At 39.7% G+C, this 26,899-nt stretch overlaps 1 protein-coding gene across 4 annotated transcripts; it reads left to right on the forward strand.

Moving 5' to 3' along the window:
* Nucleotides 1-2,477: 2,477 nt before the first annotated feature.
* Nucleotides 2,478-25,598, forward strand: PJA2 (praja ring finger ubiquitin ligase 2). 4 transcript variants are annotated; one of them, XM_054186761.1, is made up of 8 exons: nt 2,478-3,311; nt 14,675-15,746; nt 16,225-16,410; nt 17,828-18,013; nt 20,249-20,360; nt 24,086-24,200; nt 24,503-24,618; nt 24,940-25,598. In XM_054186761.1, the coding sequence occupies exons 2-8, from the start codon at nt 14,803-14,805 to the stop codon at nt 25,018-25,020; spliced, it is 1,740 nt and encodes a 579-aa protein (XP_054042736.1). In that variant the 5' UTR covers nt 2,478-3,311; nt 14,675-14,802; the 3' UTR covers nt 25,021-25,598. The 4 variants fall into 4 exon arrangements, with proteins under 4 accessions (XP_054042736.1, XP_054042738.1, XP_054042737.1 ...); XM_054186763.1 differs by having other exon boundaries at nt 2,478-3,218; XM_054186762.1 differs by lacking the exon at nt 2,478-3,311 and adding an exon at nt 7,582-7,668.
* Nucleotides 25,599-26,899: the final 1,301 nt, after the last annotated feature.

Here is a 26,899-nt window from a genome sequence, read left to right on the forward strand (position 1 = left end):
TCAGCCAGTGCACTGTGAACCCGCTCATCCCACAACTGGACAACTTGTCCAAAAGGGTGCTGTGAGGGACCATATCAAAAGCCTTACTAAAATCCAAAAAACATACATCCACCACCTTCCATGCATCCACTAGGTGGGTGACCTTATTATAGAAGGATATCAAAATAGTTAAACAGGACTTCCACTTTGTGAACCCATGCTGGCTGTGCCTCATGATTGCATTGTTCTTTAAATGCCTTTCGATATTACCCAGTATAATCTTCTCCATAATTTTTCCAGGTACTGAGGTCAGACTAACAGGTTTGTACTTCCCTGGGTCTTCCCTCTTGCCCTTGTTGTAAACTGGACTAACACTGGCTAGCTTCCAGTCAGTGCAGACCTCCCCAGACTCCCAAGACCTTTGGTAGATGATTGTGAAGGCTCCTGCCATACCATCCGCTAGCTCCTTCAGTACCCGGGGATGAATCCCATCAGGCCCCATGGATCTGTGAACATTCAGCTGATACAGCTGGTCCCTTACAATTTCAGTGTCCACAAATGGAAAGTCACCTTTGCCACTCTTGTGGTCCTCTGACTCAGGGACCGGACAGCCCCAGGTCTGTTAGTTTTATTAAAGACTGAGGCAAAAAAAGCATTGAATGCCTCCACTTTTTCTTCATCCCTATTAGTCAGGTGACCATCTATAACATACTCAGATTTCTGTAAGTTCTGCAAAAATCAGCAGCTATGTACAGGAGAAAGTAAAGTCATCAATTCTATTGAGCATGAACTCTACAGTTAGCCATTTATATTTATATTTAGCTTCCTGGCTAGCAGTCAGCATGCATGTACTGGCTAATGTATTAGCACATAGTCAGTCACCACAGTATGCCCTCTCGCTTTTCTTGCATAAAATGGACAGATGTGAAAAAAAATTACAGGAAATGTGGAAGAGCAGAAGAGCCAAAGAGAAAGAACTGAACTGGTAATGTTAAGAGAGTAGGGGAGGAATTGTAAGAAAATGGATGACCGGGGATTCTTGTTGCTGAGTGGCAGCAGGAATATGGGAGATTTCATTAAGTCCAGTGTTCACTTGTTTCCTGCTTTGGGGATGAAGTTTATTCTCCATCTTGATTGTCATGTTTCACTAATGATTCATTCCTAAGTGTTATGTTTAGAGTGTACCCAACATGGTAATACTGGACTACTAAAAAGCTTTTGTTGTAGATGGAAGCAGGCTAGGATACCATTACCTAATATTGTTTGTTTTTTTTCAAGAACTGGATGTGTTTATTATTGGAACAGAGTATAGGGATGTTTACGCTGACAAGAGTCAAACAATGTTAAGTGTATGCTAGTTGAAGTATTCTATACAAAGTTGATAATGAGACATTTCCCCAAGGAATCACTAATCATATTGATAAAAATCGATATTCAAACTTCATAAAAACAGTAGCTGAACACAGGTGACAACGCACAGCATGTCTTCTCTGGCCTCGTCTTTGTCTGTGCGCTGTCTTCATCCCAAATGCTGTGTGCTTATCCTCCTGCCTTCTGTATGCACAGAACATACCACAGCTCTTCCCACGTCAGGCCATTGTTTTCCTTCTTTTCCCTTGCTCTGTCCCTGTCTCTTTGCTCTCTAAAGTGTCTGTCTTTTTGCTTATCTCCCTCTTTAGTACAATGTACACTACCTGATGCTGTGCATATATCTCTGTCCTACCATGAGCCACCCCTTTCCCACTTCTCCGCAGTAAAACGTGAAATTGCTTTCTGTCTGCCTATGAACAGTAAAATCTCCTTCTAAATTCAGATAAAAGCGACCAGCCCAGAGGTGAACTCACTCTGCATGAGTAAACGACTGATTAAAAGGCTAACAGTAATTTATTCAGAAACACGCCACAAACACAGTCCAAGAACACGAAACCCGAGCGGCAGCACAGCTCCGTGCGGGCAGCTCGCTGGCGATCCTGAGACACGCCGGCCTCCACGGCGTCCCTGCCGCGGCTGCCTCCGGCCCGGCCAGGCCCTGTGACCTCGGCGGCGCCCGCCCCGCTCGCACGACTCGGGGAGAGCAGCTCAGCGGCCCTCCTGCCGCGGGAGCCCACCTTAGCCGCGGCCTCCACGCCCCACCCGGGCACCCCCGGGAGACAGCGCAGCCCTCATGCGGGCGGGGGGCCCGGCCCTGCCGGCCGACGGATGGAGAAGGGGCAGCCGAGCACGGACGCCCCAAGCCCCCTGACCCGATCCCCGACGCTGCACGGCCCCCCCCCCCGCCCCGCCCCTCTGTGGGCGGCCGGGGCGAGCCCGAGGCCTCCGTTCCCGCCCCCTCGGTCTGGATTGGTCGCCGCTCCCTCCCCCTGGCCATGTATTGGCCGCCGCTGGCGACTCTGGAGCGCTAGGATTGGCTGCAGTGGCGGCCGCGGGTAGGCCGGCGGTGGCTGCGGGGAGGCGGGCGAGCCGTGTTCGGGAGGGGTGAGTGCGGGCGCCGGCCTGGCCCGGCCCGGCCCGGCGGCTGCGCGTCGAGGCCGGGCCAGCCTCGGCTCAATCCCGGGGATCTGCTTGCGGCCTCGGGCCGCGGAGAGAAGGCGGTCGTGGAGCCCAGGCAGCAGGGCCGTGCCGCTGCCGTCTTCAACCCTCGGGGCGGTCGCTTGGGCCGCGGAGCGACAGCCTGCGCTCAGGGGCTGGGCCTGCGGGGCGGGGGCGGCCCGGCTGGTGCTGCGGCCGAGGGGGCAGCGCGGCCGCCTCCGTTCAGCGCAGCGGGCCGTGGTGGTCCGGAGTGCGTGAGAGGCTCCCCCGATGGGCGCGGGGAAGCCGACACGGCTTGCAGACACAGAGCAGGCCCGGGCAGGCCTTCAGTTCAAAGTTGTTTTTTGGGGGGCTGGTTGGTTGTTTCTGGTGTTTTCCCCACAACATTTCGACGGTGACTCTTTCTCCCGGGGCGGAGGTGGGGAGCCTGGTGCTGAGGCCGGAGAGCCGTCTGTGACGGCGGGCCTGTGCTCCCTGTGCTGCCCAGGCAACCCTGCCGGCTGGGTTCTACCTTAGACGAAATAAAAACGGGTGTGAGCAGGCTCATTTCTAAAGTGAGCCCCTTGACATTGCTTGGAGTCGGTTATGAAGCACTGACACTGCCTGTTTGCTGGAGGAGAGGTGTTGGTGGGCTGTGAGCAGAACCACCCCCAAACTAAGGGACAGAAGGAATGTGCCTTGGGCCTGGAACCCAGAGGAAACGTGTTAAGGTGCACCAGCTAAAAGCGTGCATTTTTTTTCCCCACACAAGCAAAAGTGCATTAACCCGTAGTTATACTGCGCAGGATGGATTTTGTGCCAGGGTGAGAGCCTGGAGGGTGTTTGCTGTGTGTGCTTTGGTGTTGCACCTTAAGTGGGTTCACTTGAACTGCTTGCCTTCAGCTGTGCTGTGGTGGAGCTGAGTTTTCTCAGAATACTGGGCACTGCAGATATGCTGGACTGGCTGCTGTTGGTGAATTAACACTTCTTATGAAGAATATATATGTTACATAGCATGTGAATCTCTACAGTGCACAAAGATATAAAAAATATAAAAAGTTGGTATTGTAACTGTGATGCTGAATACTTTGCAGGATGTGTTTGAAAGCTTAGAGACTGCATTTAGGTCCATTTTCTGTAATCTGACATGTTCAGACACTTCATTCGTTCAGTGTGGTTCTTGATTTGCACTTGTCTGTGTACACAGTTAAGCAGTTTAGAGGAATGATTTTTGATTAAAATTCTGTTACACTGTATCTAGAAAAAATAAATTATGTCCTGTAGCAATAAAGAGTGCTGTCAGACTACTACTGTTCCCTCTTAATGCACAAATCATGAAGAATACATACTTTATAGATGTAAATTTCATTTAGGAGAAGTATGCATATTAACTTGAGTAAGCAAATATCTGTAATAAAATAAGTTCACTTGCAGCTGAGTCAGACTTGCAAAGATATGATTTCCTGTTCTTTCTTACCCATTAAAGAAAGGAAAATGTCTGAAAATGTTGTTCAGAAAAATCATTATTTTGAAGTTGCATTAAAATGCATGGTCAGGAAACTTCTTTGAAATATACTTTTTTCTTTTTATTTCCTTTGCCAACTCAGTGAATTGCAATGCAGTGTCAGTAGCGTGCAAAAGTTCTATACAGATCAAAGCCTCATCAAAATAAGAAATATTTATGAATTATCACCTTGTTAAGCTAGCTGCTCCCATGAGGATGTTTACTTCTGCAAAAGCAGTTTAGCCTAGCGAATGAAAAATACTCGTATGATGTATTGGACTAATTCAGCAAATAGCGTAATGGGTATTTGTAGCAAAAAGTTAAGATGGCATTGCTACCATTTTTATATCGTAATCTCCGTTGTGGTCCATAGTACTTCTTGAGTTGTGTTGTTTTGGCTCTTGATCTCTTAAGAGGTCTTGAATGAAACAGAAAGTATTACTGTGCTCTATAGCACTAGAGGCCAGAATCCCATTGTATTGAGGACAATGCATTTGTAAGGCAGACAGGCCCTGGCTTGTGCTTTATCCTAGTATTGCTGAATAATATTTTGAACAAAGTATGGGGAGCAAATTTATTCTGATAAATTTAAGTCTGATATTGTGTCCCCCCCCCCCTTCAAGCCTAGTTTAAAGCTGTGTCAATGAGCCCCGCTAGATTGTGAGCAGAGACCTCTTGCCCCTTTCAGAAAGGTGAATCCCATCTGACGCCAACAAGGCTGGTGCCATGTAGGCCATCCCGTTATCAAAACCCCCAAAACTGTGGTGGTGACACCAGTCTTGGAGCCACTTATTAATAGGCTGGGCTTGTCTGTTTTTTCCAATGTTGCTGCCTGCAGCTGGGATGAGAGAGGAGGCAGTAACTTGGTGCTCCAGAATTTGTTACCTTTTTTACTTTCCCCTTATTTCTGGAGTGACTTAAGTGTTGAAAAGCCCAGCAGTGTTCACAAAATATAAATTTGCTGTGATTAATACTTTCATTATCTCTCTAAATAGTGTTAAATGCAGAAATATTTTTGTCATTAAAGTGGGTGAGGTGACAATAAGCTTTTCGGATATCTTTCATTGCCTATGCTGTATTTCCAAAGTTAGGCTCATAGTGGAAAAAATTTGCAATTCATGTTTGCTGAGAGGATCCTTTGCGCTATTGAGATCCCAGACACCTGAACTGGTCAATCTGTTTGAAGGTGTAGCCAGCTGCTGTTTCAGTCATTAACAAAATACTCAGTTTCTGTAATCTGAGAGGTAAAAAAGTTTTATTTTCATTTAAGGAGAATTCAGTGGTAGACCAGTGTGCAAGCTTATAGAACTTGGACCACAGGCTACTTTAAGCCCCTGGCAAAGAGAAGGAACTATATTAAGTTAAAACATTGACTTAGTGGCATCTATAGCTCAAAAGAAAGTGCAAAATGACCTGGAAGGTCAATGAAAAGACAATAATTAAAGCCTGAAAAATGAATCCCTGAAGCATGTTCCATTTTTTAGTGTACATGTAGCTGAGCTGATACTGCTCATGGAAATAATCAATACTGCGTTCCCAAATATCCTAGAAAGCCACCTAAACCAAATACTTTGTAGAAGGAACTTTTGGATGAATAAATCTGATCCTTTAGAAAAACATTTAGTTTTTGCTTATGATATGGTGTAGTAGTCTTGTCTGGGATAGAGTTAAATTTCTTCATAGTAGCTTGTATGGGGCTATGTTTTGGATTTTTTTTCCGGGAACAGTGTTGATAACGCAGGGATGTTTTGGTTACTGCTGAGCAGTGCTTACAGAACTGAGGCCACCTCTGCTTCTCATGCTACCCCATCATGGAGCAGGATGGGGGTGCACAACAAGTCAGGAGGGGATGGAGGTGGGACACCTGACCCTGGCTGGCCAAAGGGATACCTGGGACCATGTGGTGTCACATTAGGGGATAAAACTGGTGGGGGGAAAGGAGGTTGGCCAGGCTGCTGTGACTTTGGAACTGTCTGGGCGTTGGCTGGTTGTTGGTGAACAGGTAGGGTGTCTTTTGCATCATTCTTTTTTCCTTGCTTTTGTTTCTTTTCCTCTTCATTTTACTCTATTCTCTTTAAAAAAAATAATTAAACTGCTTCTGTGTCAGCCCAGAAATTTTCTGACTTTACTCTTGTGATTCTCTCCCCCATCTCACTGGCTGGGGCAGTGAGTGAGTGGCTGTGGTGTTCTTAGCTGCCTGCTGGGGCTACACCATGACATACGGCTTTCTAAGGTTTAGATAAATCCAGACAGTGAAGGTAGGTTCTAACTGAATATTCATTGTTTTGAATGGAAATTTGCCAGTGCACCTAGTTCGGAGCTTGTAAGCATAATAAAATGTCTAAAGAATTTCAGTGTCAATCTGCCCATAGTGGCAAGAGAGGGAAATTGTGACAGTAATATGTTAAGTTATTGAAATATTTCTTTCCCTTTTTGGGATTATTCCATGCCTTTCTTCTGTTAACCGAAATGGAGTAATCTCTCCCCCATCCTAAGCAGTAGTGCTTAGAAAACTGAAAGTTCTCCATTCTAATTCACATTTCTCTTTAATTAATCTGTTCTTGGAAACTTTCAATACCTGCAGGACAGAAAGAGATATAGAATATTGGTTACAGATAAAGAATTTTGAATGATACAGTTAAAAGATAATGTGACTATTTTTAGCTGCAACTTTTGTCTGAGTTGATCAGGGATATGCTTTCGTTATGGTTCAGAATTAGTCAGGTAAGGGAAAGGGTGTCAAGAGTGAGTTGTTTTTAAGATTCACCTATTTGGTAGCCAAATGCATTCATATACTTCTGGGAGTAAATGCAGATTTTCTTTTTTAAGACAGTAACCTAGAAAACAGTAATTGTGTCAGTATTACATGCATTCCCTTTTCAAACCTTGACTGTGAGATTCTGTTCTTGCATTGTGGAAGAAAATGATTTCTGTAATTCATAGGTGTAAAAGAGTGTTGGTGAGATTGAGACCAGAATATGTATGCAAGTTTTTTAAGAATGCTGGGAAAAGTCTGAGGAAGAGCAGAAAAAGTTATGAGTTATTAAAATATTGAAAAAAAAATACTACTTAGAGAGATATTTAAAGCTCACTTTACATGTCTTTAAAAAAAAAAAAGCTACTTACATAACTAAATACCTTCTGCAGCAGAAAATGCATCCCCTATTTGGGATGAAAACCACTTCGGACTGCTGCCCCCCCACCCCTGCCATGCCCCACACTCCTAATTTTGTTTTCTCTCTGTGAGGTATACAGCGGGCCTAGGACATGACTGTGTGAAGGAAGTAAAACTGGACATAGTAGGGTGAAAGTAAGATCCAGGTAAATTTGATGGAATACTTAACTGAAAATAGCCTTGTATGGAGTATATTTTTTTCAGTGGAAACTACCAAACTCGATTACCTTTTCCTTAAACTACAAAAATTGCTAGGTATGTAAAGGCAGGTATTTCAGCTCTTGGATAAAAGGCAAGATTTTGTTCAGATGTTCAGAAGTACTTTAGATAAACTGCAATTTCTTTAATTTACATGATTTTTTTTTTTACCATTGATGTTATGGACTAGACTCTGCTCCAACAAAGTGATGCCATCTGGGTAGGTCACAGCAGTTCTGGGAGTCACAAATAAGATCAGCATACCAGCTGTAACTCTGGCAGTCAACTTCGCCCTGTTTAGGAGGTGGGTGTATGCTGCAATTGGCATCCTACATCTGCATGGGTGATGGTGATTTATTTGAGTAGTGCTGTAGATGCAGATCATGCACTCCTTGATCCCAGAAAGCTGCTTCTCCTTTTTTTTTTTTTTCTCTAGTGTGCATGATGTGAGGGGGTTGAGAGGACAGGGGAGAACAAAAGGTAATGTGGAGGAGAGTAAAGGGAGGTGTTTGGGTTTCAGTGGGTGAGGACTGGGATCCTGTTGGAGGACTCAGGATGTAACTGAGCAGGAGACTCAGTTGTCCTAAATCTGACTCTGTAAATTGGAATGATTTGAGATTTGTATGTAGGATTGTGCTCAAGGGGATGGATCACTTCTGACTGCTGAAGTTACAATGCTAGATTGTGAATACATATATGCATGCATCTACAGTTAACCTTGAACACTGTTACTTCTGGAAAACCAATGGGTTTTTTGTGGGAGAGGACAGGGTGGTTATGTGGGTCAGGTGGATTGCATTTACTTTCTCAGGATTTCTGTGTTACTGCCTGTAGTTTGTTGGCTCTAGGGAGTGGAGTCCTTAGTGCAGTGCTTGTAGAAGTGAAGTATGCTGCTCTGCATCAGTGATTAAGGCAGTGCCTGTGAAAAGCTGGACCTACCTGTTTGTGAACTGTGCATTTTGGGACACTACCCCCGTTCTGTTTTTTTTTTGTTTTGTGTTTTTTTTTTTTTAATCTGGCTCTGGTAATCTAAAATGCTTTTTTGCTTTGTGATGGCTGCTAATGATCCTTTGAGGAATTCAGGTGACTCCACCTGAATTCTCCTTTTGAAAGGACAATTCTTTAGCCTGAGAAGTGCATAAATAGCCTGTGTCCCCTGCCTTGGTTATTTAGTCACTGGTGTGTTGCATCTCTAAGACTGGTCAGTTTTGCAGAACTATGTCTTGTCAGCAGGTATTGGGTGTGTTTTGAACAGGCCCACTAAACTGACCTTCAGAGAGAGAAGACAGAGCAATACCCACTTTTAAGGTTTGGGTAGCCTGGCAGAAGGACCTGACAGAGGGTATTATGTGTCTCAGCAACTTGATTGCCTAAAGGGTTTCTTGTAAATTGGTCTCTGGCTTCAGATGCTTAAATGCTGCATATTTTAGGCATATAGGCAAATAAGTGCATGGCTCCTGCTCTTGTGTTTGAACTATTTTGTAACTAAGTAGAAGTTAACCTCTTCTGTAAACCAAATGTGACAAGCAAACTTTCAGTAACTGGTGAAAGCTTTCACTATATTGATCCAATAAAGCTTTCCAAGGGTGGAAAAATAACTGCATGATGTATTTTTTAAGAACAATTGAACACAAGATGAGATACTCTGTATGTGAGAGAATTATCTAGAGCAAAAACTGTAGTGCATTGCACCCAGCTTTAAAGACTTTGCATGCTGTGAAAATCACTTTAAAAAAAACAAAAAACATTTGCATTCAGAGAGTTTGACTCTCTTGAGTGGACATCTGGTTTTGAACAACACTGGTGTTTTAGAGAACAAACTAAAATTAAGAATAAGGCAGTTCTGTTGTATTTTTACCTTTTTTATTTTGACCACTGGTATTACCATGTTTGAGGGCAGATTTTCTGTTGCTTTGCTGATTTACTAATCTGTTGGATTTTGCTCTGCAAGTTAGGTTATGACTGCTCATTGTCAGCTCCCTCTGGTGGTTTGCTAACTGGGCATGTTATAACCAGTAGAAATTTAAGAATTGTCAGAGCTTGCTTGAATAAACCTGACTTGCTCATTGACTTAATTAGTCAGCCAGTTAATATTCTCAATAAGAGAATTAATTGTCAGTCCACTCTTTCTTGCATTAGTTGTAGAGAGTTTTTGCCTTTCTAAAGATTGCAGGAATTGTGTAGTTAATAATGAATTGACCATTTTAGCTTCTGTTTTATGTGGGATGGGTAGGGTTGGACAAATCCCTGAAAATATTTTGAGAGACTATATGTAATCAAACTACATAGAGCTTCATAGAGAAATGAGAAAAAAGCCTCTAATACCTGCTAATTTTTTTCTAGAAAGCCTCAACTGAGCTATATCCCAAGTCTGTAGGAATAAGCAGTATTGCCCTGTTGCAGCTGGTGATGGATGTGTTTGGACTTCTGCACTATTCATGGGACTGGGCTATGGTTGGAGAGATTTCATGTGTGGGAAGAAGACTGGACTAAAGACATGACTAAGATTGCATGGTTTAAGGGAGATTCAGAGACATAGTTATAATGTGATAAGTTATAGCACAACATTTTTGTAGCAAATGTTTTCGTAGAATTGGATAAAGATAACAAGAAGTGAAGCTGACAAAATTAGATAAAAGACTCCTTATGCTATAGCTTCCTTAACTGGTGCAATTTTACAAAATCGAATTGTAAATATTTGCCTTTTAATTTTAAGCACTGCAGGTATCTTCACTGTTGCTGTCAATTTCCCTGGGAATGAAACAGTAATATTTTAGACTCTTGTGGCAGGTGTTCTATTGTGAATGTAATTTTGTTTGGTTTACTCCAACCTTAATTTTTTCCATGTCAGGTTGAAAGAGAAAGAGATTATTTTTCTTTTCCTGGAACTTACATTTTTTTCTGAGGCCCTGAATCTTCCACCATCATTTTACTACTCAAGTTTCTGTCCTTTTTTTTGTCTGTAGGGAAGATCGGGTAGAAAATATTTGGATTTTTTCCACAGAAATTTGAAGTGCAGATTGCTAGGAAATGTTTTCAGAATTGCCATGCTGACAGTTATAGACCAAAGCCTTGTAGAATGTTATGTATTTGAACTTCTTAAGACTAGCTTCTACTAGAAGCTATAGTTTACAATAGGTAGCTTTCTTCATTTTGCTTCTTCATTAAAGCTTTTAAGGGAATTATGTGATTTCAGAGAGTGCAGCCCCAAGAAAAATATTTCTGTTTTCCCCTTGCATTTTATTTTTCATTATTTATGTTAGGTAGGCAGCAACAAAGTTAGTTTCCTGTACGTCAGTCCTAGCAAAATGACAACTTCAAGTGATGCTAGTTTAAAACACAAACAAAGTAAAAAAAACCAAACCTGCTTGGACTCTTTGACAGTTGGTATATGTGTGCAGTTGTATCTTTTAGACAGTCCACATACTGCAACAACCAACCTTACTAGTGTCTGTACTGCTCAAAGCTGCATAAAATAACTGCTAATAAATAGTGTCATTGCGTATAGATAGTCTCTTTTTAAGGGTAATGAACAGATCAGTTTAACAGTCAGGAAAGAAAAAAGTTTTCTTATTTTTTCTGAAGTTCAGAAAACTTTGCATTAATGGTTAGAAACTTTATCTTCCTGGACTTCAGTGTCTCCTTTTCAGTTTGGTGAGCTTCAAGAACAGAGAAGCTACTATGTTAATTCCATATGTAGTGAAGATTAAAAGTGACTTAGAGGGACATGAAAAAGACACTGAACATCTGAAATACTGAATGTCTAATTGCATTTGTACAAGGAACAGCCTTTGGGTGTGAATACTTATGCTAGATTATTAATAACTGATGCTACTGCTATTTTAAAATCTTCTGTCATTACAATACTGGCAGCTTTCCCTGCTGTTTTTCAAGTTACCTTGTACTACTTATCCCATGTTTTCTTGGTAAAAGCAGTAAGATCCATTAATTGGGAATACTGCTATAAAAATAGGAGCCATATGTGAGCAATTCCATTATATGGCCATGCGTGAACATACTACCTAGTGTAAAGAATAAAGCCTTCTCCTTGGGACTCCTGTTTTAGAAGGTGTGATTTGTTTAATTGTGCTTTTCCTGTCACAGAAATAAACTAGCTAGGGCTGGCTAGATTGTGCTGCCTTACCTGAAGGCTTTTTCCATTATAGTGCTTGCAAATGTTTTTTGCAAGCTAACATATGTGTTGTGTCAAAGGTATGTGCAAAAGTGTATTACACTAAAAAAAAAAGTCAGGAGACATCTGGACTTGAGTTTTAAATTTTTTTAGTAAAGTCTGTTATTTACTACAAATATGTTAAGATGGGACAATATTGGTGTTTGTCAATATTATTTAATGTAGATGAAAACTCTGTTATGTACTTTCAAAACATACGTGCCCAGAGCACTTCAGATTCTTAACAATCATGTTAGCAAAGCTCAAGACAACTGGGAAACTCCTTGCTAAAAAAGTTACATCAAAGTGCTGAAGAGGGGCAAAACTGTAAAGACATCTTGTTGTCTAATGCAATCTCTCTGTCTCTTTCTTTCCTCCATAATCTCACGTAGCAATGGGTCAACAAGGTGGCAAACTTGCCTGGCCCAAACCAGCAGAAGGCTATCAGAGTGTTACAGGCAGAAGATATGGGAGAAGACATGCCTATGTTAGCTTTAGACCATCTTTGAATAGCCAAGGCAGAGATGAACATCAACACGAAGGCTGTGAACAATTAGAGTGGGAGGATGTTCAGCAAGAGAATTCTTTACATAAGTGCATGTCTCTCCATATGTGCCATTTAATTGCAACCTGGGATGTGTGGAGGTGGAGGGGAAAGGCACATAGAGAAATATGAAGGGAAGAGAGTAGCCACTTAAATAACACACGTAAAGTACATTTCATATGGCTTTACAGAATGAAAATCAACATGAAAGTGAATTAAAGTACAGTTTATCTTAGGCTCTTTAATTTTACATGAAGTGCATTCCTTAATGAGTTAATGCATTCTAACCAACTAGATAGCCATAACACTGTAAAATTCAAATTATTTTGTCTTCAAATCAAATTGCAAATCACACTTGGAAGAGAATACTAATTCTAATCTTCTATTTGTGAAATATTTAATGTATCATGGACCAGGTTGTTCTGTCTCTGTCAATTTTAGTGTAGTTCCAGTGGAAATTAATTTAAGCCTGTAAAAGATCTTCAAAGGTTCTCTTCTTATTTGTTTGTATGAATCAGACCGCTTCCCTTTCTCGTTTAATGAATATTTAACGTTATTATTTTCCAAACTGTCTTTTGTGACTTTAGTATCTGAATAATAATTTCATAAAGAAATACAGAATGGCTTGTTGGATTAGAAACATATCCCATCTACTTGAGGTTTTCTCTAAAAGAAGTTTGATATAGGCTCAGATCTTCCAATTTTTTCTCCTTTCTGTAGACTATTTTATACTGCTTTCTCCTCCTAATTTCCTTATTTCATAATAGCATAGTGCAGATTTAACTCTGTCATGTGCCTCTGCTGTTGGAGACTGTTATGTGAGTAGATCATCTTGGGGCTGGTTTTATTTTTTTGGAACTTGAATGTTTTTGCAGTTGTTTGTGCTTTATATATTTTCTACGCTTTCATCTAGTTAAAGGTTTATTTCCTGTAAGGCAGTGTTGACACTTGTGGAGATCTTCTCTATAATACTGCCACCTTTCTTGTTTCAGTCATTCGGAGAGGAGGATGCTATTATTTTAGGGGCTATAAGAAATATGCAGTTTAGAGCATATTATCTCCTTCTTAATACAATTTCTTTGTATATAAATTCTAAAAGTGACTCATTTTCTATATTAAGTCTAATAACAAAATGCCTTTCCTTTTATATTTGGTCTTTTTTTTATATTACGTTTTTCAAATTTCTTTGAGAAATGTTTTGGATTGACTTATTTCCCTTACTTCAACTAGGTTACGTTATTCCCCAGTCAATACTTATTTTTTGCTGGGTGGGTGCTACCTAAAATATGCTGCATATTTCCTCGCTAATTGGCTTTACCTCTTCAATACATCTAAGTAATTGTGGAAGATGGGTGGAAGGAGCTGTCCTTGGAAATACTAAAACCTGACTGGTCTTGGTTGTTGGTAAGCTGCTACAGGTGACTCTATTTGAGCAAGACGGGTGGACTGGATGATATCCAGAGGGGTCTGCCTGCCAACCTCAGCTGTTAGCAATTTTGTGAAGGAACTTCAAGATTTTGGTTAGATAAAATGTGATGTTACAGCATTGCTTCCTGCAAGCCATGCTCCTAGTGCTGAGAGGCGCAGCTCTTGTAAGAGTTCAGTGCCATGAATTCACCAACTTAGGCATGGATTATCTATTTAGATGAGATTCTTTTTTTTTTTTTAACCTTGGAACACTCATTTTACATGGTTTCCTACCTCTAACTGTTTTTAAAATGACATGCTAGGGAATCCTTCAACTAACTGTGCATGTTTCTTTTTTTTGTCTTGTAGTTAAGATTCCAAATCTCTTAATATTGACTTAAACTTTTAAGTACTCTCAAGTTATGCAAGCCATTGTACGTTCAAAAGTAGTTTGGACTATTGCCTTGGTTAGGAGTTTACAAATGACTTGAACTAAGCATTAATTTTGTAGTAGCAGCAGTATACATGTTTTAACTTCTCTAAGTCTTGCTAGTGGGTTTGATATTTATTGTCCTTTTATGCAAGAGGTGTTCAAGTGTGATATAACACAACTGAATTTGTGATGATGGTAACTATTAACTGTAAGTCCACATTCATCCCTACTATTATTTTCTTCTTATGAGAAGCTGCACTCCCAGCTGCATGCAGAAAACATAGTGCTATTAGTATGTAATTTATAGTAGCAATAAATGGCTTTGTCTGAGTGTGGCAGGAGGCACAATTTAGCCAGTTAATGAACGGATAGCCCCATTTTTAACTTATGGAAAGAAATGTTGCAGCTTTTTTAATCTTCTAGTGTTTTTTTTCAGATATCTTGTTCTCATCTTAAAATTCCCTTTTCTATAAACAATGCAAAAATGCTGCTTATGCACATGTTCATTTAATACTTGGGTTTTTGCTGTCAGGCTGATCTGAAATTATATCATTTAAGTCTACTTCTGTATGCTTAGTTTATATAAGTGAGAACATAAATATATTAATGAAGAATGACTGCATCTCTGGTAAATATTTCTCTTTATCAAATTGCACTGGAGCCGTAGTGAACTGTCATTTCTTTTTCCTGAACAGCTGCTCTAGATGAGCATATTTCAATTGTTTTTGATTATTCCGGTGTATTCTTCCTTACAGCTTTCTGTGAAGATTCCAGTCCATCGGTTCAGGCTTCTTCTGATTTATTGGATGAGCCTCTGTTAGAAAATATTGGAACTGGAGAACCCATTTGCCAAAGTGTATCAAGCCAAACTTTTCAAGCAAACATGTTACCATTTTCTCTATTCTGTTCTGGTCTGGAAGGCAACACAATCTCGGGGAACTCTATGAATCCTTATGAAAATTCTGAAGACCTTGCAGAATATGCATCTGAAGGGCATAATGATTTGAATGGTCATAATGGAATTGCCTTTGTAAACATTGACTCTTATGAGCCAGATAGCAGTGATGGAGAGGAAGATGATGCTCAGGACAAATTTTCTTTGGCAAGTGAAGCAGAAGGTGTACTTCAGGGAACACTAGATAGCATGTTTTCTGAGTTAGAAGAAGGCTTAGAGACTCTTACTGACTTAGAGTCCCGATTGCTCACGCTCAGCCACAGTTATTCTAGAGAATGTCGTGAAGAAGCAGGACCAATGCCTCTAATGAGATACTTTAGCATAGATTCAGGCTTGACATGTCCAAACAACAGGGCATTTGAATCTTCTGCTGAAGATCAAGCTATACCGAAAAGTAACTTGACTGGTGCCAGTTGTGAAACACAGCAGGTAAGAAATATAGTGGATGTTGGAATCAGAACCCCTATAGCAATTGCTAATGAATTAAATGCCAGTGGTGGAACGACCGACCAAGGAAATTCACCTGAGCAAGTAGTGAGACCTAAAATAAGAAAACAAAGTCCTGCAAACCAGTTGGGGAGAGAGGAGCTTCTCCCTAGTGACAATGAAGAGAAAAGTTGTTCCTGGAGAAGAAATGAAGTTGCTGAAATCCAGCAAGGCCATGTTGAGTATGCCTTGAGAAATAGCGAAGAGATGAGTTCTAGTATGCACTTTGACACAAGAGAGTACCAAGGTCATCAAAAGAACACAGAAACAGTCCTAAGGAAAAATACAGCAGCTCAAGAACAAAACATGCTAGATAATAGCACTGTCAGGGATGATTTTGAAGACTGCCACAGACACTCCTCCATGTCCCATGATGATGAAGACAGGTGAAATTTCATTTTATTAATTTCATTTTATTCTTCATTTCTTTACTATTTGTTTGGCTGAGAGGTAAGGCCAACATTGCTTATTGGTTGTTAAGCAACCGTGGGTATTATCAGTGTCACTGCTGCTATCTTCTCTGTGTGCTAGGAGAAAGATGTGTGTAGTGGATCTGGACTTGTATTCCTGAGTTGTTTTATGTACCCTGCAAATGCAGAGGGGGAAGAAAAAAAAACCTTTTTGCAAAGTGGGATGGGCAGAATTCTTTCTTAGGAACCGATTTATTTTTTTTTAATCAGCTCTTTGTGTATACTTGCTTTATAATACATTTCTAAATAGTACAAAATGAGTTTCTGCTAGAAAAAAGTCTATATTGAAAGTAATGTTCATAGAAAAGTAGGAAGTCACAATATGTTTGTGTTCGTTTTCTTTCCCCTAAAGCAGTGTTAAAAGTCACACCCCATTGCCTTGTTTAAATTGCAGGTCAGAATGGAGTGATGGAGAATGGTCTACAGCTGTGTCTTCCTATTTTGCTGGTACAGACAAAGACCATTCTTCAAGTGGTGAGACCTGGGAGACTGTCCCAGGCAGGGAGGAATGTGAGCCTGAAGAGCAGAGCAGCAGCAGTGGCATAGAAGAGGAGAACACGGATGTCTGTTTCCAAGGAGGGTATGGGTTTATTTTATTAGCTAAATTTGTGTAAATTCTGATGTCAGCAGTAACACAGTATCTGCATGACACTACACAGAATAACATCAGTTCTGAAACTAGTTACTATACCAGCAATAATCACTTGCCTACATCAAAATAATCTGAGTACTCGTATGTATTTCAAATCAGGGAAAAAATGGCATGTTATGCAAACAATTGTATTTTATGAAAGATACAGAAATAATGAGAGGGCATTGATTGGTAATGTCAACAAGGAAAATAGGCTGGATATACCGGCTTTATAAGTAACTTGCCTAATCCGGCTTTTTAAACATATACATGTTCTGGTACTGCTTAGTACTCCTTGCAAAGCAGTTTATCTCTGTGCTTTTTTGTTTCTCATTCCACTGCTGCTTTTTATTTCTGTAGCCCTATCAGTGATTAAAGTAAACTCGAACTGCTTGCTTGCTGCGTACTTATTTTTCCAGGCATTCAGTAGTTTACTTTATAAAATGTGCCTGCCTTTGTTGCAAGGCAGAATTTGTAGCTGTAAATAGCCAAGGAAAGTTGGGCTTTTTTTCCTAAGCATCTACTATGAGACTTCTGTTCTTAGTTTGGGTCTTTATAAAGCAACAAGCCATGCCTACGTGTTCTTCCAGCTTCTTCTACTCTTAGGTAGACAGTACCTATTACTAAGCAGTCCAAATCTCTGCTACTGCTTTTTTAGTATGGCTGTCTCTTGAGGTTTGGAGAATTAGCATGGCTGTATGAAAACACTACGAAAACTCATCTGTTTGAGAACAACAACAATGGAGCTGTGTAGTCTTTATCTTTCTTTGATGTGAACAGCCTGCAAATGCACCCATTTTTAACATGTTTCCTGTTTATTTGCTCTTTGAGAAGGAAAGTGGGACTTACAGCCTTGTGGCTTTAAACATCCAGGTGACTTGTGCTCCTGCAGAAATGAGAAGAGTCTTTCTCCTTATGCAGATAGTTTCTCTTGCAAATAATAACTCTTGGTATTCAGGCCAAGTTTCCCCATGAAGGCTGTTCCAGGGTGTCAAGAGAGCCTTTCCCTTTAGTGGCTTTAGGACCTTGTAGATGAATAAGAAAATCTTTAGTATGAAATATACTAGCCCTCGCAGGGATACTGCCTGTACTAGGGGAAACACAAAGCAAGCTACTTACCCTACTACTGGCCTTGAGCATTAGACAAATAATTTTTGCAACAGAATCATGGATCTTATCAGATTCTGAGTCTGGAGCCAATACCACTGGGAGTTTCTTGGTTTTTACAGCAAATACTAACTTCCTAAACTGGGACTGCAGTCTGAGAAACATGCAGCTGTTGTAGTATGTGTAGCTTTTGTTACTTGCATGTGTTGGTAAATTCTCCTAGATCTTTAGTTTTAGCTTTTCATTTATTCCTTTGAAGGGAACAGATATTATTGGAGGAAGGAGAGATTCCGTGGTTACTATACCGAGAAGAAGAAGAAAGCAGCAGTGATGAGGAAGATGATCCAGTTAGTGATTTTGTGCATCCTGGATTGTTGCTGTTGGATGGAAATAACAACCTTGAGGATGACTCCAGTGTGAGTGAAGACCTGGAGGTGGAGTGGAGGTATGCCTTTGATAGTTTTCCTGCATTAATTTCAGAGGTTTTGTAGTTACTATTTTGCTTTTATATAAGATGTCAAAAATACTCATGGCTATCTGTATGCACTTGCTTCAAAGGCTGATAATCTGAGTTTAAAGCCTTAAGGTACTTCAAGTGATGTGTTTCTTCTAAGGAGAGAACAAGGATGTAGATTTACTAAATCAGACTGTGATCTCAGAAAGTTGTGGTGCACTAAATATTCAAGGGATGAGTGTACTTTTTCAATTAATTTTCAAGATGGTAAGTACAGTGGAAGTATAAAAAAGTAAAGCAATATGAATGTAATCAGCATTCAAGTCAGTGCAGTTCTATAATTGTTCTTTTTCTCTTTTGCATCTGGTGTACATCAGAAGCTAAAGGCCTATTTTATGTCTCTTTGAAATGTCATGGGCTTACCTAATATTATAATAATATTGAATGCTTCACTCAATTTTCTGTCATTAGAATACTGAAGAATATTGTAATATACTTATTACAAAAATTCTGCAAATACCAGGAAGAAAGTGATCCTAACTGCTTACACAGTCTAATCCTGGAGTAGTATAGTGTGTTTGTTTTAAAGTGAGAGTGAGCTAGACAGAATGCTTTCCAGTGAGAGACTTAACACTTGCTCTCTTCTGCTTATTAAAAATATTACAAACTACAGTGTAAATATACCAAGAACACTGGTATTTTCTCTCTGTGAAGTTCTATTGTGAAAAAGCACAACAGGGTCAAATGCATGAGAGTCCCAGCTAGAAGTAAGGCGTGTGTTCTTACTGTGCCAGGCAGGAAGCTAGCAAAGGAATTGCAGGATATGGAAAAAACCTGTTGTTTAAATGTTGGAGTTTAGATTTGGTAGGCTTCTCTAATTCCTCAAAATATGAAGTAAGATGCTTCTCTAGTAGTTTGTCTAAGCATGTGCAGATCTGTACATGATTTTGCTTGTGCCTGTTCTAATATTTGGTCTCTGAATGTGGAAAATAAAACTCAAAGCAGATGCCAAGCTATGAACTGTGACACACAATGTAATCAAAATCTGAATGCTAGTTGTAAACTGAGCTTAATAGCATATGTCCGAAACTTATTAGCTGAACTGTGTGTCCTTTTAACTCAGGGTTAATCAACAGTAAAAGCTCCTGTCATGTTCTTCTGAAGTCCATATTGTCTTGAGTTTACCACTTTACTGGGAGCAGGTGCTGGGAGTGGGGGCTGCAGGGTGGCCTCTGTGAGGAGAGGCTGGAGCTGCCCCATATGGGACAGAGCTGGCTCCAGCAGCCCCACTGCAGGGTGGTGCATCTAGGGAAAGTGTATTTAAGAAAGGGTTAAAAAATGCTGCACAGCAGAGTGTGAGAGGACTGAGGATGATTCAGGAGAAACACAGCTGTAGACCCCAAGGTAAGAGAAGAAGGGGGAGGAGGTGCTCCAGGTGCTTGAGGAGAGATTCCCCTGGAGCTCCTGGAGAAGACCACAGTGGAGCAGGAAGATATTGTGAAGAAACTGTGCCTCTGGAAAGCTCATGCTGGAGCAGGTAGTGAAGAAGTTCAGTGAGTGGGAAGGACCTTCTCAGGAGCAAGTTTATCCTGAAGGACTGCAGCCTGTGGGACGAACAATGCACTGGAGCAGGGGAACATTGTGAGGAGGAAGGAGAGGCAGGGAGGAACTGCCATGGACTGACCACAGTCCCCATTCCCTGTCCCTCTACACTGCCTGGGTCAGGGTGACACAGAGGAGTCAGGAATGAAGGAGTTAAGTTGAGCCTGGGAAGAAAGGGAGGGCTAAGGGGAGGGCATTTTAGTTTTTGTCTCTGTTTCTCACCATCCAAATCCCTTTTTGTTGGCAATAAATTCACAGATTCATAGAACAGCCCAGGTTGGGAAGGACCTGTAAAGATCACCTGGCTCAACCTTTCAGTTAAATTAAGGTTCTCCCTTAAGTTGAGTCTGTTTTGCCTGGGATGGAGATTGGTGGGTGATCTCCCTGTCTTTATCTTGACCTATGAGCTTTTAGGCTTATTTATGCACTCATCCAGTTGAGGTGGTGGAGCAAGAGCAGTGGGATGGGTATCTGACAGCCAGCCCGGGCCAACACAACCACCTCATGAGAGTATACGCACACAGTTGTTAGCAGGTGATGTGCAGTAATTTGATGTACCCAGCCCTGATGTTATTACTACTTACTTTGAAATGATGACCATGTTTCTTAACTCATGTTTTTCAGAATACTTGATGAGTTTGGGGATGGCCTAGGGCTTGCTCAAGCCATTCCTTATATGGATCCTCAGTTTATCACATTGATGGCACTAGAGGGACGCTTACAACAAGCTATGGAGGTATTCAAATATTCTTGCTGCTATTAGTGATGTTGTGATGTAAGCTTTTATTACTGAATTGTTTTACAGCATATTCTGAAAATAAGGAGAATTAAGGAAAAATTACTTTCCTCTTTTAGCTTGAACTTTCAGATCTCCAAGCTTGAAAATAAATGTTGAATGTTCTTTTAAATGTAGTGCAAAAAGTCTCTGGTTAGTGCTGCTCCTTTTAGAATATGTATTTTCGCTTAAAGGAAAAAAGATACTGATTTCTACCAGTATTAACATATGCTATTTAAACTATTCTAAAGAATGTTGCCAAATTCCCTACATAACAAAGGAAAATTCATAACTGGATCTGTGACTATGGATCATGCCAGCATTTTTTTTTGCAAGAGTACAATTGGATATCTCATATTTTTATTCCTCAGTGGAAGACTTTTCTGTATTTGACTGTCTTGACTCCACGTGTTTTAAATTAAAAAAAAAAAAAACACCAAACCACCCAAAAGCAAAAAAGCCTTTTAACTTTACCTTGTTCTAATCTCTTTTTATCTGTCTACCTTTGCATAAATAAGAGCATTTGTTATTGAGAATCAGCAGAGTTATGATCTTTGTCGTCTGCATTGTGTGACGTAGGTCACTGTCAGAGCGAATATGAAGCTAGCTGAAATTCACTTTGATGTAATGCGACAGTTCTTGCACTGCCAGAAATCTTCCCTGCAGGGTATCTGGAAAAATAAGAGTTAAATGATTTGACGACATATAATATGGTGTTACAACAATTAAATTGAATGTTTTGTGTGTGTGACAGAAGTTTAGGGGCATCAGGGGGCAGTTTGACTCCTAGCTCTTAGTTAAAAGGGGTGAAGAGGGCAGACTGTAGGTCATAATGTGCTTGCAGACAAAATACCAAGGATGCTTTGAAGTGCTTTCTAAAGCTGAGAGTCAGTGGAACAGTCATAGATTACCTTTTTCTATGAATATGTGCAAAATCAATGATTTTGTGAATAAACTTCCTGGGGTTTTCCCAAGGGGGTGGAAGGCTTGTTCCCTGAAGTTGGCAGTCATTCAATTCCCAGGTATTGTGCATCCCCTGAGGTATATGGGAGGTCAGCGTTATTCATGATCAAGTACCATAGGGTCTTCTCCTGCTGTGTAGGATCTTGCTAGTGTTACTCATCTGGAGACACTTCAGAACTGCTGATTAATGTGTAGGAGGTCTGTTGATATCCTTAACTATAAAAGCAGTATTCTAAAGTTTTATAGAGAAAATTCCTTGTCTCTTTCATAGCTGCTGGTTCTCACTACATCAAAAAGGACAGAACTACAGAAGCAGCTGACCCCTTTCCTTGCACCAAAGCAAGAGGATCTGTGTATAGAGGGGAAACTTTCTTTTTTTAATCTCTGTGTCAACACTTAAAGAGGAGACTGAGGTTATTATGGCTCTGAGGTTTTCTTTCTCATTACTGTGTAACAACATTTCCTTAGTTACTCTGTCAGAAGAAGTGTGTGCACTCTAGTCAGGCCAGCCTGTAAAAGCAATCCTAGGTGGCTTTGTGCATGGCTGGCTGAGAAGATGCTGTAATTATGTTAGTGTCACTGAACACACTTGGCAAGCAGGTAGGTGACTACAAAGGTAGTTACTCTCTGGGACCTGTGGTGCAGGTCACTATGGATGTTCAACAAGAGGGAAAGCCAATTCTCTTAAATAGTATTAGTGCTTGAAATTAGCTCTTAGGTGTCTGAAACTTTGCAGTGATCATACAAGTCTGGCATAATTGGGATGAGTCAGCAGAAAATGGTAACTGAGTAATGAAACGAACAGCTGGATTGACTGTGACCAAATAGACCGCACAGGTTTTCAATAGTAATTCTGAGTATTTCCTCCAAATCTCAAGCAGAATATATAGAGCACCTCTCTTTCCAGTATGAAGATGGTTACTAAAATTGTTCAGAAAATAAAAGCAAAGATTACCCCAAACTGTTTAATGTTTCTCTTAGGTAATGTTAGGTAATATTTCTGGAATTTGAGAGAAAGTGAGTACAAGAAGGCTCTGTAATGTCTATCCAGAATTAATTTTAATTTTTTGCTGAGCTCCTGTCTTTTAATGACCACAGCAAGATGTAGACAGGATCAGGATATAGTGTTTTCTGCTTTCTAGAAAATAGGACTTGCAAATGGCTAGTCCGGTGTAATCTCGTAATAAAATATGATGTGACCCTGTCCCTGACTGGATTAACATAGACTATAAACTTGTATTCCTGGAGGTTTGACACATATGTAATATTGCATCCTTCTGTCTGTTTGGGGTATTATCTAATTTTTCCAGCTGTAGTAGTTAATCTGATTAAGCATGGTATTTTTGCCTACAAATTTTTCTCAGACCATTGCAGCTGTGGCAAAATACTGTTACAAATACTAAAATTTCCTTAATGTTAGTAAGGCAGTATTGTCTGCTGTAACAGAACTTAATGTTTTTAAGCTGTTAAATTGGAGAAGTGTTACCTGTCTTGCAGGTGGACTTGCATACTGCACTAGGGATAACTGTCCTAGGATTTCTTTTAAATTAGCAAACTTCGAGATGAGAATATCTGTGGCAGTAGGAGCCCTAAATATTTGTCTGCTAGCTCATGCTGGTATCTCTACTGCCACAAACATCTGCCTGTAAATGTAAACCTGATGGTTGAGAACTATGGTGGGATGGTTGCCTGAGCTACTTTGCCACTGTGATAAAAGTAAGGCATGTTTTCAGGCTGCAACTCCAATAACTTTCTCTACAGTTTAAGATGAAAGAGTATGGAAGGTGTTTCTGTATAATCCAGTGTCTCTCTAGTATATTTTGGGCTTTTTAGTTAAGTGTGCCCCCAACATTACAAAAATGTCAGGTTATCTTAAACTTCTTACCAAGGGGGGTTTCTAGCCATGAGAATAAATAATCTGCATGCTGATTAGAGCAGTGAGTAGTTGTACTTAAGAGGTATGACTAGTTCATTTAGTGTATGAACTCAGTGCTTCTGTGTTCTCAGCTCTTCATTTTCAATTTGTTCTGCTGTTCAAACAGGTATGTCTAGTACATTTCTTAGCAAATATAACCAGTCTGAGATCTGTGTTGCATCCTTACAGTGTCTTGTGGGGTTGAATGTATGGTCTAAACATCGAGTTTGCCTCCTGTAGTATTGGAGTCTTAAAGATTTAGCAGGGTGAAAAATTTAAGTTTCAAACAAGGACTTCAGAGGACTATGTCTTAAGTCATTATACAGATGAGAAACATCTATGTGGATTTTTTTTTCTGAAAGCCTACATTAGTAGGTACTTACTATTTTTGTTTGTACCTGAATAGTTCAATAGTTGAAGCCGGGAAACACATTAATGAGGCTTTCATTTTAAGAAAGTGAAACATAACGACAATTTTCTATTAGCAAGCTTTATTACATTTTCGACTTGCTGTCTTTTCTGAAGCTTTCTAAAATGAACAAGTATTCATTAGAGAATTAGTTGTGACTCTGTCTTGGTACTTTAAGAAAGTTTAAACAACAAGCTGTTATTGTTTTGACCTTCAGTTTCATCTCATTCATTACAAAAATAAAACTGATGTAATGGTTAGTCTAACAGACATAACTTCCATTGAAGAATTGGAAAGAATTCCATATTAGAATTGGATTCCTTTTTCTTGCTTATGTGTTTTCATGTGGAATGTTACATTTTTGAGTAAGAGGACTTGGTCTCTGCTCACCCTTTTCAGTCTGCTGTGGTACATCTGGAGTCTCTTGGATTTGATATTGAACAGGCTTATCCACCAGCTACTCAAGAAACCATAGATTGTCTCCCACAGATTACTGTCACAGATGTTCATGAAGGTATGGAAAAATAATTAAGAATTAATTTCCACAAAGTTTATAAGTAGAAATCTAGCTTTCTGTAATACTATAAATGCAGTATTTAAACATACTTACTGTGCAGCTGGTAATGCTGTTCTAAGGGCTTTGAATCTTGAATCAGATTGAATATAACTTTGGTCAGTTTGGAAAACTAATCTTTACTGGAGTGTAATCATATTTTGTAATCATTAGTGATACTGTTGATAAGATGTGTATTTTTATTTCAGCTCATTTTAGATGTAAATTGAGATAACAATGCTTTTTCTTCATCATGGGTGTAGGTCAAGAGCAGTGTTGCACTATCTGTTGCAGTGAATATGTAAACGATGAAATCATAACAGAGCTGCCCTGTCATCATTTGTTTCACAAACTTTGTGTAACTCTTTGGTTAGAAAAGGTAAGTACTACAGGGTTGGTGAGGCTCTTGTGGAGTTTTTTGAGTATCTGCATTCTTCTGGGAAGAACATTTTGTAACTCTTTGAAAATGTGGGATGAATACCAAGAAATAACTGATTGTTAATTTTATGCAGTATGGAAGCCAATTCTAGCATTGTTAGCTGTCTCTTAGCTCCAGTTAGCCATCCAGTCAAATTTGACTTTGAGACAGTGCTGTTGTGAAGACATTAAATACTTCATGAACAATAATCTTTAGTTTTCCAACAGAATTCAATGCAGACTGTGCAGATGACCCAGAGTTTTTTTCTCTTTTTTTTTGTAGTCAGGAACATGCCCAGTTTGTCGTCACGTGCTTGCATCCATGCCTCCTGAAGTGGATGCTGCCACTGTTTCCTTTGTCTGATCATGATTTGCCATCGCCTGTTCACAGTACTACAAGAACTTCAAACTAGTGTCTGAAATTAAATCTTTGCCACCAAAGCAAAAATGTAAATTTTGCCTGTTTAGTTACAATGTGAAAGCAAATATGTATAAAATATTGTATGTAAAATACTATCTATATGATATATTTTAGTTTAGGAAGAGGGTCCAAGACTTTCTAAACTCTTAAGGTTTATAATAATAGCTTAAATTTTCAGACTATTGGTTAGAATGTTGTTGGTAATTGTAAAGTCTAAAGCTTATGATATGATAAATTTTTCCAAAAAGTTAATTAATGTGTCACTTTGTCCAAGTTCTTGCAGCTGCAGTGCAGTTGCAGCTTATTAAATCTGTACTTAGGACCTGTTGTACCTAGTATAACTGAATTACTTGGTTTTGTCAAACTTAGGCTTTGTAATTGATTTCTCCTATCTGCATCAAATGTGAAGATGTTCTGTGACACCAGCAGTGGTAAAACTTGATTTTAGTGGGAAAAAAATGCATAATGGAACCATGTTTCTTACCAGTTTACTCTATAATAAACTTTCCTAACGTCAGAAACACTAATGACTTGTTTCTGTGCGGTTTTTTCCTCTTATAAATTCTAGCACCATTTTTAAGCCTGTGTCCTGAGTAAGTCTATGAACTATGGAATTTCAGCCTTTGAAGTTCGAAGTTTCTAAGAAGTTGCATCTGTAAGAGCTGGGCACCTGGTTCCTTCAATTTGTGTTTAAATTCCATTCTACTAATTAGGTCTCCTGTATGCCTGCATGTTTTCTCTCTTTTTCAGATATATATATTTATTTTTATATATATATCAGGGCTGAGGTTGCTTTCTAATGAAGATATTGTTAAAATATTTTTGGCTCTTGAAGTATTAAGTTTGAAAATGGTAGTAGAGACTTCACTCACTCAATTGAGAAACACACTTGAATACTTGGCTATTAGGATAATTGTTGTAAAGTTATTTTGGAAATTTTAAAATTGGTAGCATTTCTGGTATTTGCATTGGTTGCAGTGGGTAATGCTACAGTTAGTATTTTAAAGGAGAAAAGACTGGTCTCTAAAATGTATTTCTATAAATAATACTCTAATGTACACAAAAACTATAAGGGACATGCAGTTAATCATTAGAGGACAGAAAGTTAATATTTGGGTAGGTATATGTATACTAATGGCTTCAAAAAAACTTGTGTCGCCATTGGATAGACACACAATTCCTAAACAGGTTGGTGCCCGGCAATAAGATACAAGGTGTCTAGTCGAACCCTCTTAAAAGAGTTACAGACTTTTCCAGTAACTTCGAGATTAAGGTGAATTAAGCTCTTGGAAAAGTGATTGATTAAAAATCTTATAGTAGCTCACTGACTCTCATTTATAACTATGGGTGCCATCATAGTATCTTATTTCTTTACAAATATTAATATATTCTTTTATTAGCAGTGAAAGATGGTAATATTCATGTTTGAGGGACAGAATGAGTTGTGTCGTGCACTTTGCAGTGTAGTTTGGACTGCATCAGAACAGGGAATTGGTGGCAATTGCCATGAGTCTGCTCCTGAGGTTTTCAATTTTGCAATTCCAAAACTTAAAGTATTAGGAAGCCAAAGCAATAGGATACTGGTTAAAAGTGAAATGTGTCGCTCCTTCTTGGCTTATTTTCCTGTATTAAAACTTTACATTTGCTGAAGTAGGTATCAGTAGGATCCGGGGAAAAGTGACAAGGAACATAGTCTTGTACGCATACTCACTGGTAGAATTCATATGAATCCAAGAAAAGCTGTAATCTTCCATGTCTCTGTTACAAACTAGTGCTGTGGAGAGTGGTTGATCATGGCTACCAGCTACCACAGGTGATAAAA

This window comes from Rissa tridactyla, chromosome Z (assembly GCF_028500815.1).
Source record: "Rissa tridactyla isolate bRisTri1 chromosome Z, bRisTri1.patW.cur.20221130, whole genome shotgun sequence".
Classification (NCBI taxonomy): domain Eukaryota; kingdom Metazoa; phylum Chordata; class Aves; order Charadriiformes; family Laridae; genus Rissa; species Rissa tridactyla.